This window comes from Trachurus trachurus (genome assembly GCF_905171665.1).
Source record: "Trachurus trachurus genome assembly, chromosome: 15".
Lineage (NCBI taxonomy): Eukaryota > Metazoa > Chordata > Actinopteri > Carangiformes > Carangidae > Trachurus > Trachurus trachurus.
Window position 1 is genome coordinate 27,246,196 of NC_139906.1, and position 13,987 is coordinate 27,260,182.

The 13,987-nt window shown below is 43.0% G+C and overlaps 1 protein-coding gene across 8 annotated transcripts in view; it reads left to right on the top strand.

Annotated features, from left to right (window-relative positions):
• birc6 (baculoviral IAP repeat containing 6) overlaps positions 1 to 13,987 on the top strand; it is a 139,704-nt gene that overhangs the window by 69,686 nt on the left and 56,031 nt on the right. For 6 of the 8 annotated variants that reach the window (XM_083987807.1, XM_083987811.1, XM_083987813.1 and 3 more), the window contains exons 60-64: positions 169 to 392; positions 2,065 to 2,398; positions 3,441 to 3,658; positions 4,879 to 5,043; positions 6,219 to 6,390. In XM_083987807.1, coding sequence (XP_083843933.1) covers positions 169 to 392; positions 2,065 to 2,398; positions 3,441 to 3,658; positions 4,879 to 5,043; positions 6,219 to 6,390 — 1,113 coding nt within the window. The remainder of the gene's footprint in view (positions 1 to 168; positions 393 to 2,064; positions 2,399 to 3,440; positions 3,659 to 4,878; positions 5,044 to 6,218; positions 6,391 to 13,987) is intronic. The other 2 variants (XM_083987812.1, XM_083987814.1) reach the window with 1 other exon arrangement.

Genomic DNA, 13,987 nt, shown 5'->3' on the forward strand with positions numbered 1-13,987 from the left:
CAAACCAGGTGTGAATACGTCCTCAGTTTGATTGAAACAGTCAGCAGTCCCAGGATGCAACAGCCTGTACCTGACAGACTGACAGACTTATACTGTACATTACACAGTGAAGGTTAGGTTTCAGTGAGAGGTTCTTCTTGGTGGAAACAGTGCATGAACATACAACAGGTCCTCTCTTTGCTCTGCTTGCAGTGGATCACTGTGACGCGCTCAACAGCTGCTCTGAGGACGAACCCATGATGGCCGGCGACGAATGTCTGGACGCCGCAACTGACGAGTCCCTGTTGGAGACCAACCCCATCCAGTCGCCGCTGCAGGTCTTCGCCGGCATGGGAGGCCTGGCCCTGATCGCAGAGAGGCTGCCCATGCTCTACCCTGATGTCATCCAGCAGGTCAGACTCTGGTCTTTCTTCTGCACGTCACCACCATTGGTTGTTGATTATACACTTGTTTTTGATTGGCTTACAGCAAAAACAGCTGTATATCAGTTTTATTATACCATGTAATCATTATATTATATAATAGTCCAGGTTTCCATATGAACCATCACCTCTATGTCCTGTTAAAAGCATTGAGAGGGTGGTATGAACCTGGACTCAAGAGAGGTTCAGATCACTGTGGGTTGCTGGTTTTTGGTTCTACCCCTGAAGTCCTTAACAGAGCTCTCATGTCAGCAGCATCTGAAATACTGTATCTCTGTTGATAAAAACCATGTGATATGATTGAAGCTTTTAGAACTGATAGTAAGTGGAGGCTGAGATGGGGTTGTTTAGTCAAAATCAGCTTCGAGCTCTGGGGTTTATAAAAAACACTGGAGTACCATAGACTGCACTTCCTCCTTTCACCACTAAAGTGAGTCTTCAACAGTGCGTCATTCTCCATAGACTCCCATGTTAAAATGTCAAATTTTACAGCAGAAATAAACATGTTTACAGTCAGAATCAGTTTGGTTTCTACAGATAAATGAATCCTTATTGATGTGTTTATGTAAATCACCTTTTACTAAGGACTACAATTATGAATAATGAATGGAATGGCCTCTTTGAGTGACAGGTGGGTAAATGTATGCTTGACACAAACCAGCAACCACTAGAGTCTCCCCTCCACACAAACTCCACCTCTCAGCTAAGAGTTAGGGGCCGAGTCAAACTAATGCAGTGGTTCCCAACCTTTTTTTGGCTCGCGACCCCATTATGACATCACAAATTTCTGGCAACCCCGTCACTCAAGATGCGCCAGCTCAGATATTTTTATATACTGCATTTTATTTGAATTCGAGAAAGTGAAAGTATAGAATACAGTTGTTTAGGATTGTGTGTGGCGTCTTTATCATAATTTTAAAAAGAGTAATAATCAGGTAATTTTTTTTTTTTTTTTATCAATTAGACATTTCAGGTGACCCCATTTAAATTCCAAGCGACCCCTCGTGGGGTTCCGACCGAACTAATGGTTAAATCTGAGGGTTGATCTTCACCTTCACTTTGGTGTTGTGTGATATCTGCAGAAGTCTGTCTCCTTGTTTAAATATTGTGCTTTGACTTTGACCTGCAACCTGATGTTTTCTGATGAAGTGAAGAACTAACATTGACAGAACCCATGGTCTCCTCTGCTCACATAGTAAATACTAGGGCTGGGATGATATGCTTTTCTCCCGATTCGATTCTTCTACCATTTTTTGGATGGCGATTCGATTTAAATTGCGATTCTACGATATTGCCGATTCTCTCGATTTTTAGTCTGCATTTTTAACATTTATCTGCACACAAATACTGTAGGAGCCTATAAATTAACAGACTCCATTATAAAGTGAACTCATAACCTGTACTCTCTGTATGTAAAAAAAAAAGGCTAACAAATGCACATTGCACAATATAAAAAAATAAAAAAAATAAATCGATTTTTGAAAAAAATAAATCGATTTAAAAATCGTCAAAGATATCGCAATATTTATGTGAATCGATTTTTTTCTCCCACCCTTAGTAAATACACCAGTCTGCACCGTCTCACATTCACCTGTCAGCTTTGCTTAAGTGACCTTCTTCTCTCCTGGACGGTGGTTCACAGGTCAGCGCCCCGGTGGTTCCCTCTGCCACGCAGGAGAAGCCCAAGGACAGCGACCAGTTCGAGTGGGTCACCATCGAGCAGTCGGGCGAGCTGGTGTACGAGGCGCCCGAGTCCATCGCCGCCGAGCCGCCGCCCATAAACAAGCAGCAGTCCCAGTCGTCCTCGTCGTCCTCGTCCTCGGTGCAGACCATGTCCCCCATCCCCGCCCACTCGCTGGCGGCGTTCGGCCTCTTCCTGCGCCTGCCAGGTTACGCCGAGGTGCTGCTGAAGGAGAGGAAGCACGCCCAGTGTCTGCTGCGCCTGGTGCTGGGAGTGACAGATGATGGAGAGGGCAGTAAGTCTGAAAGCACCGCACAGCTGCCAACTCTGACATTCACTGAGGTCGACCTGTCTACACACACACACACACACACACACACACACACACACACACACACACTCTGAATATTAATAATGTCTCTTAATCTTTCATGAACATTTTGTTTGTTTTGAAGTGAGAGGCCGTGTTAGTGATGCAGGTCCCAGCAGACTGGAGACTGACATGTGGAATAAGAAATGAGTCATTATTCACCACACATGTTTCCTTAAAGGGATAGTTCAACATTTTGGCGAAATGGCCCATTGCCATAATCCCTATAGTTTTAATAGTAGGTTTGTTCCCTTTAATTGTCCGTGCAAGCTATTTTTAGAACAGCGGAGCAGAGCAGTGAGCTGCTCAGAGCTACGCTACGGAGGCTAATGGGATTTCCTGGTTTCCCTCATCAAACTCATCAAATACACAATCCAACAACTCCAAAACACTCTGGTGGACAAGTTGTGACCTGCAAATTCACCACGCTATGAGATAACAGAATGTTTCGAGACAGAGTTGTCTTAGAGGTAAATTCATGCAAAACCGCTGATGCGTGTTCCAATTGGGGACAGTTTTTCAGCAAGCAGTCTCTGCATTTGCCTCGAAAACAACTCTGTCTCTTAATGTTCCGTTATTATCTCTAAAAACAGCTTGCACCGACAACTAAAGGTAATGAACCTACTCCTAAAACTATAGGGATTATGGCAATGGGCCAATTTGCCAAAACGTTGAACTGTTACCATATACAAACCCTTTTTTATAAACACATGTTTCTTCTCTATTCACTCTGTAGCGGTGAACAGCTGCTGCTCGATTCTAAACAATAAAAATAATTTGCAAAAGTGAAAGAAAAAGTGTTTTTCACCAGCCTATGTCGCTCTCCTCGTCCGACGCACCTTTTGTCAATCGGTGTGCAAAAGTGTTTCTACTGCATAATGAATAAAAAAAATAAAAGCAGCTCATGTTTTACATAATGAAAGAGCTCAGGTTCCAGACATAATCATTTTCCCTGTCCTCCTCTCAGGTCACATCCTGCAGTCTCCGTCGGCCAACGTGCTGCCCACGCTGCCCTTCCACGTGCTGCGGGCGTTGTTCAGCAGCACGCCTCTCACCACCGACGACGGCGTGCTGCTCCGCCGCATGGCTCTGGAGATCGGCGCCATCCACCTCATCTTGGCCTGTCTGTCAGCTCTGAGCCACCACGCCCCCCGCAACCCTAACGCCAGCACCAGTGTCTCAGAGGTACGGGACACAGACACACACAGAATGATAACAACCAATTTCACAACAGTTTTTTTTTATGATGTTGTAAAAGGTAATAAAATGATAAAAGTGACAAGATTGTTGTTACATATTATTTATATAATATTATTCAATATAAAGAATATGTTCATAAGTTATTCTACATGTCACATATGTTATTAGATTACTCTCAAATTATAATTAAACAATGTGAAGTTGGACAGTAATTGTTTTTGAGTCAATATCTTGTCTTGTTAAAAATGATCATTATTCTTCATTGAAGCATGTTTCTATGAAGTTCTTATTAACACCACAGAAGCAGACAATATTCAGGGAAACAGGTGAAGGAAGAATGAGATTATCATGAATATAGAAACTCTGACCCAGCTGTGAGGGGTAAACCTAGATACAGAGAAGATCCCTGAAACAAGCTGCAACAGCTTCAGTTCCTCCCACTGTGCCCAGCAGCAGGGGCTGATGGGATATCCAGAAAAGAACTAAATCAACAAAAAGCAGCAGCTGTTTTTTCACACTCATCTGTGTTGCAACCAGGCTCACTGTCTTTGTCTCACTACAGCACCAACACAAATGGAGATGGTTGGTGATGCTCATAAACATGACAGAAACTACAGATGCAATATGGCTTTTTTTTCTTTAGGGGGCTTTTTGCCTTTAAGACATAAAGCTCTTTATTCTTTATTGATCCCGCATGTGGTAAATTCTCCTGTAACAGTATTAAAGAGTACAGGATGCATAAAGAAATAAGAAATAAAATAAAGGATTTATTATGTATAATAATATAAATATATATTAAAAAAAACAAAGATATGTACTGTTATGTACAAAAACATTTTTGATGTGGTGCTTTCAGGGCTGCTGCCTCTCTGACCACTGTGTGGATTTATGGAGCTCAGCACAGATTGTGAGCCAAACGCTTGTACCTTTGTGCTGAGCGTCCTTGAGACCCCCCAGGAACAGCCACTGTTTTAAATGTGAGACAAAGGCAGAGCCAAGAAAACATCAACCATGTTAGATTCCACACCACTTTAATCCAGGTCTCTGACTCCATGTGACCATGGAAACCAGCTCAGAGACCTGGAAGGACACTACTTAGATTTCCTAGATCCAACAGTTTAGTCATCAGTGAGACATGTTCCTTGACATCCGAGCCAATCCCTCCAGTCCGACACATCATCTGATGACTGTTTCTATGCCGACAGCCACAGATGTCCAGTTGTCACGGCGCGGGGACCAGTGAGGAGCAGCAGTTGTACTGGGCTAAAGGAACCGGGTTCGGCACCGGATCCACCGCCTCAGGCTGGGACGTGGAGCAGGCCCTCACTAAGCAAAGGCTGGAGGAGGAGCACGTCACCTGTCTGCTTCAGGTAGGTCTCCTTATCCAGGCAACAACAAGGATGGGAATGATGGGAGACAACCAGTAGGTGCTAACTCTAGCTAAGCTATATTTGTGCTAAGCTATATTTTGCTGTGTTACCGTAGATTCTATACAGACAGTGACTAAGTAGACTGGTGAAACTCCTGTGGAGCCCAGACACGTTCAGAATCGGTGCTAGAGCAGTGAAGCTGTTGTGGTAGCAGGTGGAGGGACAGAACCTTTTAGTAGGGATGCACAATGACTTTTGATTCCCACTGATAACTGATAACTTCCTGCTGATGCCGATAACCAATTACATTTTTGATAGTATACACACCAGAGGATAAGAAAGGTTAAGATGTAGTGAGTAAAGACGAAGGTAACACTATAGCTCTGCCTCTGACTTAACAAAATAATAAAACCGACATCACTGTTGTAATCGCAACAAAAACAAGTGTGACTCTTCAAAAATCAACATTTATTAAGCTTTCAAATCAACTCAGGGGCAAAATGTTGTCTAATTATGGCCAATATTGGGCCGATAATTACCAGTACCAAAACCAGAAATATTCACTTTTAAGAAGCTGAAAAGAACTACCCAAACCGATTATTCGATTATCAAAATAGTGACGATTAATTTAATAATAGATTATTGTATTATAAATCAATTAATTGTTGCAGCTCTAGTATTAGTATTTGAGTACTTCACTCACATAATATACTCTTAAGCTGCTCATTGGCCTTCGGGATGAACTTTGCTAGCAGGGATACCTTTTCTGTAAATAAATACTGAAGTCTACCTTCATCAGACATTAAAAACATATGGGCCTTGATATGGGCCCAGGAGGAGTGATGGAGGTGTGATGCTCATCACATTACATATTGTACCTTCAATTGCATTTTTCTGGCAAACCATTTGAGAGTTAATGCGGATGAAAGGGGGCTGCTGGGCTTACCTCAGACTTACTTCAAGGATATACCATAAAACTCGGTAAGGAAGGAAAGATAATCAACCTTGTATCAATTAAAGGCATAAAAAGCCCCCTATATTAAAATGAATGGCGCTCCTCTCCATAGCTGAGGACAGGCTGGTTCAGAGCAGGTGACTTGAAACTTGCGCTTATACTGTATGCGTCAATGTAAGCAAATATCATGACTCATGTCTACATCGTGTTCTTCCACCAGGTCTTGGCCAGCTACATCAACCCAGCAGGCTCCTGCAGCTGCCACAGCACCGACGCCTCGTCCGCAGACAGCAGAACCCACAACAGCTCAGCCCTGCCCGCCGTGCTGCAGGAGCTGCTCAGCCAGTCCTGCCTCATCCCCGCCATGTCCTCGTACCTGCGCAACGACTCAGGTAGGCTCCCCGCTGGACACACACACTGAAGGAGGTGGTGTCTGTCTCTACCACTCTGTACTCTGTTGAAAGCTTGAGAGCACTGCTCCCTCAGGTCAGAGCAGAGTGGAGCAGCCACGCACTGGTGTATATCAGACACAAAGAAGTGGTCTTGTTCGGTGGCCCTGAGGTGCAAATCACAACAGCAAATCAGAAAACACAACGACAAATTACTAAACACAACAACAAAACAGAAACCACAAGGGTAAATTTTGCGTTGTGTTTTCTCTTTTGTTGTTGTGTTTTCTGATTTGCTGTTGTGATTTGCACCTCAGGGCCATCGTATTAAAGGGATAGTTCAACATTTCGGCAAATTGGCCGCCCATCGCCATAAAACCGAGAAATCCCATTAGCCTTCGTAGCGTAGCTCTGAGCAGCTCTGCTCTGCCGTTCTAAAAATAGCTTGCACCAACAATTAAAGGTAACAAACCTACGGTACTCCTAAAACTATAGGGATTATGGCCAATTTGCCAAAATGTTACACTATCCCTTTAACATGGCAGAAGCACATACATTCATGTTAGTGTATCAGTCAGTGTGTGGTCTGGCTTTCAGTTTGTTCATCATATGAACGGACTGTGATGTTTTGGGGCTGGATCTGGATCTCAGCTCAACGGGAGGTTCTGCCTCTGATGCTGAGACAGAATCTGTGTTTGTTCTCTGAGTCAAACAGCAGGTGGAGCTACAGTGTCTTGAAATACGACTCACAGTGGAAGGAACTGGCTCTGTTGGCATCTGGTTGTCTTTGCTCCAGTATAATATTATGTTGTTGGCACACTGCGTGGGTGGAAACTAATAACTCAGGTCTGTTTGAGTCTGACTTGTCTCTGAGCTCTGACCAGGACTCAGGTCTGTTCAGGTGAGGCCAGCATCAGGGCTGGGTGGACTCTGTGTAGCTGGGCTGCAGTCAGAGGGAGTAACAAAACTGTCAGCAATATTTTTAGTTCCTTTATGAGAGACTCTGAGTCTGTTGACTATGATGAACTTGAAGTGAGTGAAATCTGTTGTTTGTTTCATGATTACAGGACATGAGCATTGTACTCATCCTGCTCCATCTGCTGGAGGCATGCTAAGCTAGCAGTTTGTGTTGGGCTGGTTAACAAAATGGTCTCAGGTGATTGGAGGTGATTCTGTGCCTCATTTCATTCCAGTGTTTTGATCCTTATGGTATTTAAATGAATCCCCAGTTATGTTCATCTGTAGTTATTATTTATACCTCTATGTTGTATTTGTATTTCTGATTTATCTCTGTCATGCAAAAATGTGAGGTAAGACATGCATAACCTGATGAAGTCGTGATGGAAACCATATAGTTAATATTGTCATTATTTTGAGAGGTTGAGTCTAGGGCTGCAACTAACGATTATTTTCATTATCATTTAATCTGTCGCACATTGCAGTGAAGAGCAGATGTAACTGTAACATCACCAAATATTGTAAATGAGAGGTTCACTGTGAGTCTGCTCCAGCGGTGAAACCCTGATTCAGCAGCGTCTGTCTACTCCCACACAGCCACACTGTGTTTGATCAGCGGCCCTCCAGTCGCTGGCGAGCGCGTCTACACTGTGTTTGATCAGGCCGCTCTTTGTGTTGGCTTGGATGGAACAGATTTGGTACAGTAAGAGACAGGAGGATTTTCACATCAGTGTTTATAGCTGCTGTTCCCTTTGTGAGCTCTTATCAGCCCAGAGCCAGATCCAGCTGAGTGTGTGTGCCACCTCTGTGTGCCTGATGCTGAGCTGCTGTGTGTGTGTGTGAGAGAGAGAGAGAGAGAGAGTTTGCATGTGCGTGCACACTAATGCGCCTCTGGTTCCATAATTAAGTAACAAGTGATAAAAAAACAGTGTTGTAATTGCTCCTCATTATCTGGTAAATACCTCTGACACACACTTATGTGTGTCTGTGTGATATGACGTTTACAACATCTTGTTTGATTAGGATATTATGAGTATTTATGTGCAAATAAAAGCAGGGCGCTGTGGCTGGTGGTGTGACGGTCTGATGGAACCGTGACCGAGCTGATTGTCTTTGTGTGTTGCAGTGTGATTGTCAGGTCAGTCACGGTGTAGCTCCTCCTGCTTCACTAGTACTCCAACACACATTCAGTCACATTTTTGCGATCGGACCATACGAGTCTCTTTTACCGCGTCATGCATGTGTGCTCTGTGTGTGTCAACGACAATAACGGAGAAAGAGCGCTATGCAGAGAATGAACGAACTGAACAATATTGCATTGGTCTAACCAAAAGCAGAAAAATCTATTTGTGGGTATAATATGTAGGAATTCCCCCCATCTAGCGGTGCGGTTGCATAGCGGAACGTATTCTTGATGTTGCATTCATGTGAAATCGGGCAGACGTCAGACAGACAACAGACGCTGCATGTAACAGGATAAACAAGTGTCTATGTAAACAAGTGGTCGGCCAGAACGAGGCAAAACAATACAGGTGTGAGAATATGTTGTCATGGTGATGTCGTATTGTTTACCTGACCCACGTTTTACCGTCTTGCTCTCATGGAGAAAAATGACATCCGGTTGGTTTGCCGACGGCCGTCTGCCTGACTGCACCTGAATGCAACACCAGTGCCTCCGTCCTTCCTCACACTACACAGTGGTGACAGTTTTAACAGGCCGAGCCCACAGCTCCGCTGAGTTTCTATGGTTACCTACGGTCACTCTGCCACTGAACGTAAAAAATGGCGATGCAACATGGCCGCCTCGGTTCGGTGCGTCGCCCACTTATGTATTTGTAACGACTTGTAACAACTCATTCTAAGGTAGAGAAAGCTTTCATTTTATGTGGGTGTGATTCAACTTCAGTGAAATACGTATTTATGAAAGACATATTTGATTTTTGCTAATAAAAAGCCAAATAAGTTACATACTGGGGCTTTAATCATCTGAACTTGTAACACATTTTCCACATTTTTCCACATAGCTGTGGTTTTTATAGTACAAAGTTAACTTACCATAAATCCTATCACACAAACACGTATATGGAAATGACAGGATCTTAAAGCCCTATAAGGCAGGGCTTAGATTAAAATACATAGAGAGGAGGAGATCCAGCACAACATGTGTGTTAGTGCTCGCTCCCCATCAGAGACGGTGTTTTGTGTGTGGGAGTGCACTGCTGGATCTTAATTCCACTTCAAAGATTTATGACCTTCCATCTTGCTGCTCTCTCTCCATTGTATGCTAATTCTATGTGAAGTAATGCAACTGCAGTCTCTTCACTGAACCCACCCTCACAACTACCCAACCTCACCCAACTGAAGGTGTTCCTGAGGCCTGCTGTGGCACCACAACAACGTGTAACCTCATAGTGGAAGTCATACTGTGCTGCTGTGTGACATGGCCATGTTTGTCTGAGCCTGTGTGTGTTCAGACATGTGGTCTGTTTGCTTTGTTCACATTCTAGGGCTAAAACAATTCAGTTGTTGCGTTTTTCAATTAGGTCATTCGTGTTCACAAGGTAACAGTCCCAAGCCATGTTTGTTTCTCCATTTTTGTTTTGTTCTATAAACTACTGACAACATATCTCCCAAATTTCAAATAAGAATATTGTCATTTAGAGCATTTATTTGCAGAAAATGGCAACTGGTCAAAATGACAAAAGAAGTTCCAGCGTTTTCAGACCTTGAATGTAAAAGAAGACAAGTTCATATTCATTTTTAAACAACACAACACTAATGTTTTAACTTAGTAAGAGTTCCCCAATTGAATAATCACAGCAGTGGTTTTTATAATCTTCATTAAACATGACTTGGTTCAGGTGATCACCTAATCAGTGCCTCAGTAAGTAGAGTTGAGGTGAGCTTGTGCTGGAATTCAATAGACATTGCAATCCAATGGCTGTAGCTGATTTATCAATCATTTTGGAGTGGTCTCTTATTTTTTTTCCAGAGCTGTATACAGTATATGTGTTGGTTCTGTGTTAGTGTAAAAAAGTTGTCAGACATTTCTTTGTTTAGTTTGTTTAGTTAGAGAACAAAAAGAGCGGGATGTGGAGTAAATGTTAGACATCCATCCATCAACGGACAGAAACACTGTAAATGAATGACAGCCATGCTCTTTGCTTCGCTTCAGCTTGTCACCGTGTTTCCATGGTGACCGAAAAAATATATATATGTATGCAGCTTTAACAAATTAAAAGGGAACAAATCAATAAGTTAATGATTGATCGTCTCATACATCTCCTTTAGAGGGAATTACTACACTAATATATTTAAACCAAGCATCATTAGCCATATTCTGCAGTGTCCATTATGGCAGGAGGACCATTAAAGACCAACCCATCCCTCCTCATTCCACTCCCTCCGCTCCGTGGGGCCCACCAGGCTGCTGAGGATCATGGTCATAAGTCAACACATAGACTGAGCCGACCTCCAGTGGAGATGCAGGCCTTACCTGTACACACAGTAGGGATAGGGACCCACAACTGGTAATAGGTTTTTAAATTAGATGAGTTATTTATCCCACAATTTGTCTCAACAAATCTGTTTCTGATGAAGACGTTGGTCTGTTAGTGATGGTTCCCTGAGACACTGAATAGAACAAAAGAAAAAATATTTTGAGCATCATTTTATTGAACAAATTGCACATGAATAATCAATTAATTAAACAAAACTTTAATTGAACCCTCTCCTTGTTCGTCGCAACCTTTTGCGATGTGTTTCCCGTGCATGTTCATATCGTTGAAAATACGATTCATGGGTCAGCCCTGCTTCCAGATGATAGTCAGGTTCACACAGGAAAAGAAGCTACAACAGTTTTGTTGAGTTTTAGCTTTTTTTTCTCTTACAAAATGACAAAAAGTACTGAAAGAAGATGTTTAAAGTGTGCTGCCAAAGCACCAAATTGTGGTATTGGTACCAGCAGCACTACTGACCCCCACCCCCACCACCTACACCCCAGAGAAATAAATCCCCCGCAAGTGCAGCCTTATTTCCCGGAACGGCCCCAGATACCTTTTTATTTGCCTTTTAGTCTTACCTTGTCCACCAGAACACAGGCCTTTAATTCTCCCTACCCTAACCCCCCCACCACCACCACCACCACCACCACCACCTCCTCCTCCCTCCCCACCGCCCCACAGCTCCTCAGCCCCATCAGCCTCACTCCACATGAATCACCGGTGTCTTGGCAAAGCCTTTTGGGATACATTACAATTTCCCCCCATCGCCCAGCACTCCATCACTGGAAGCCAAGCCATTAGTGAGCGATAATACCTCTGAATGTCACCACACCGGTCATTTCTCTCAATTGAGGGATGAATTTCTTTGCACGTTATTCCGTATCTGTGATAAATTCTTTTGTGTTTGTGTTAAATCTGTGTTTTTTTTTATTTATATAATTCATCCTCATTTCCTTAATCACTTTTTTCTCTTCTGATGATGAGAATCAAAGTCGACCAGCTGACGTCACTCAGGCAGCAGCTGTGTGTTTCGGTCCCATCACTCACACTGAAGTTGGGAGCACCCATGATGTTGGAGGGTGATGTTAACATGACTGGCCTGTTGGAGGCTGGCTGGTAATGATTAATCACTCCACATCCCGTAGAGACCGCCGAGCAGACGGCAGTCCCCGCTTTGCTGGATGCGTCTGTGCAAGAGTGTGAATGAATATGTGAGCAGCGGGGATGTGTGTCTCGTTTGTTCCATCGGAGGTTTTCCCCAGGCTGGGGGGAAAAGCCTTTGCTTTGGATAAAGGGGTTTAACTCCTGCGCGCAGAAAATGGAGACACAGGATTTCCCCCCCCCCAATCACATGTATGGGTGGAGGCAGCATGAGGTGGGAACTGAGCAACATCGCACCGCCCTCATTACCATTCCACATAGGCACCTTCAGGTGGATGGGGGGCAGGGATGGGAGATGGCACGTGCGCTAATCTTGTTCTCAAGATGTGTGTTGGATCAGATTGAATATGTCGGCCATTCTGATTGCCCCCCTCCCTTCCCTCTCCATGTGTGTTGTCGGACAACAGGAGCAGTTATAAGCTGGAGTTACATGGAGCCAAATATTCCAATGAGAATCTGTTAAACTGTCCAAACTGAGTAAATATGCTCCGTAGGGATGTAAGTGACCAAATTATCACAATTATCAATATAATTGTCATGTTCTTAAAGGTTATAGCTACAACTTTTTCATCAGAACAATTAATTTTTCAAAAATAATACATCCACAGAACGTCTAGAGGAGTGCAGAATAAAAGTATTAATTTTACAAAAAAAAAAAGTATGGTATAGAAGTAATTTTGACAGGTCCAAAATATGTAAATATTTACATCTGGTTACGTTGGCCACGTCGGCATGAAATGATCTCTGCACCAACAGCATTAGTACGTTGATGTCACGTGAGGCTGAGCTCAGGGGGAGCCAGATCCTGATAGCTCTGTGGAGAAATGGCATTGTGCTAATGCTAATGCTAATGCTAACTAACATTTCCGGTGCAGGCGTGATACTGCAGGTTTGTCAGGTTCGTCTGCAGGTGAGTTAGTGTGAAATGATTCAGATGTGTTTCCAGTCCGTTGTCAACACCGGAGCTGCTGCTTGTTAAATACGGTTTGTGTTAGCTTAGCTTTAGCTACTAGCCGCTCCCTATACGTAGGCATACCTGGCAACCAGTATAATTGAAGGTTGGAGCGAGAGCAGGTGAGTGTGAGTGCGACACCTACTGGCCGGGAGGAATTAAACTTGTAGCTAACACCTTTAAGTCCAACAAAGCTATTTATCAGGAAATGTTTCTTCAGTGCAAGTTTAAATTACTACTTGAACTACCTTTAAAACGAATTTAAAACATCACAGTAAAACATTAAAAATACAATTTCTTGAGCTAAAGATACAGACATGTAACTACCCTTCAGTATGGATTAATCTTAATAAGTAACCTTAATCACCGTACGTTCATCTTGATCAGCAACAATATTAAATGAACATGTTTACATAACATCAAGTTTCCTTACATTGTGTCGTCTCCACTCAGTCACTGAGATAAAGCCAAATAATTTACACACAGGCGCTTTTGCTACCATGTAAAGATTTTATCGAGATGAACAGTAATACCGGTAATTGTTACATCCCTTAATGCTCCGTATAAACACCTCCTCAAACCAATGGAATTTCATTTGGTTTCAGAGGGTACAATAATTACAATAATCCTGCTCCCAAACCAATTAAAGGTAGAATCATATCATGCAAACGGTGCAATGAGATAAAAATGAATATAAGTTTCTAAATCTTTCACCAGATGTTTTTTCATGTGATGTTTTGATTAATCTGCGTTGGAGTTCTCACCAGGCCTGAAAATTAAAAGCCGACGTGGCCTGACTCACTAACATTAATTAGATAATAAAAAAAAGAAAAATAATCGGAGTCATTTGTCGATAATTTCAACTCGAACCGGTGCGTCCATTGAGAGCTCTCTGCACCTGTCACACAGCTGTAAAACATCCCTTCTGAATAAATGCAGTGTGTACAGGGCAGTTTAAACACCAGATCAGAATAGATCACCTGACATGTAAACAGTCGACATGAAATCTTCATTGGGAATGATTTGA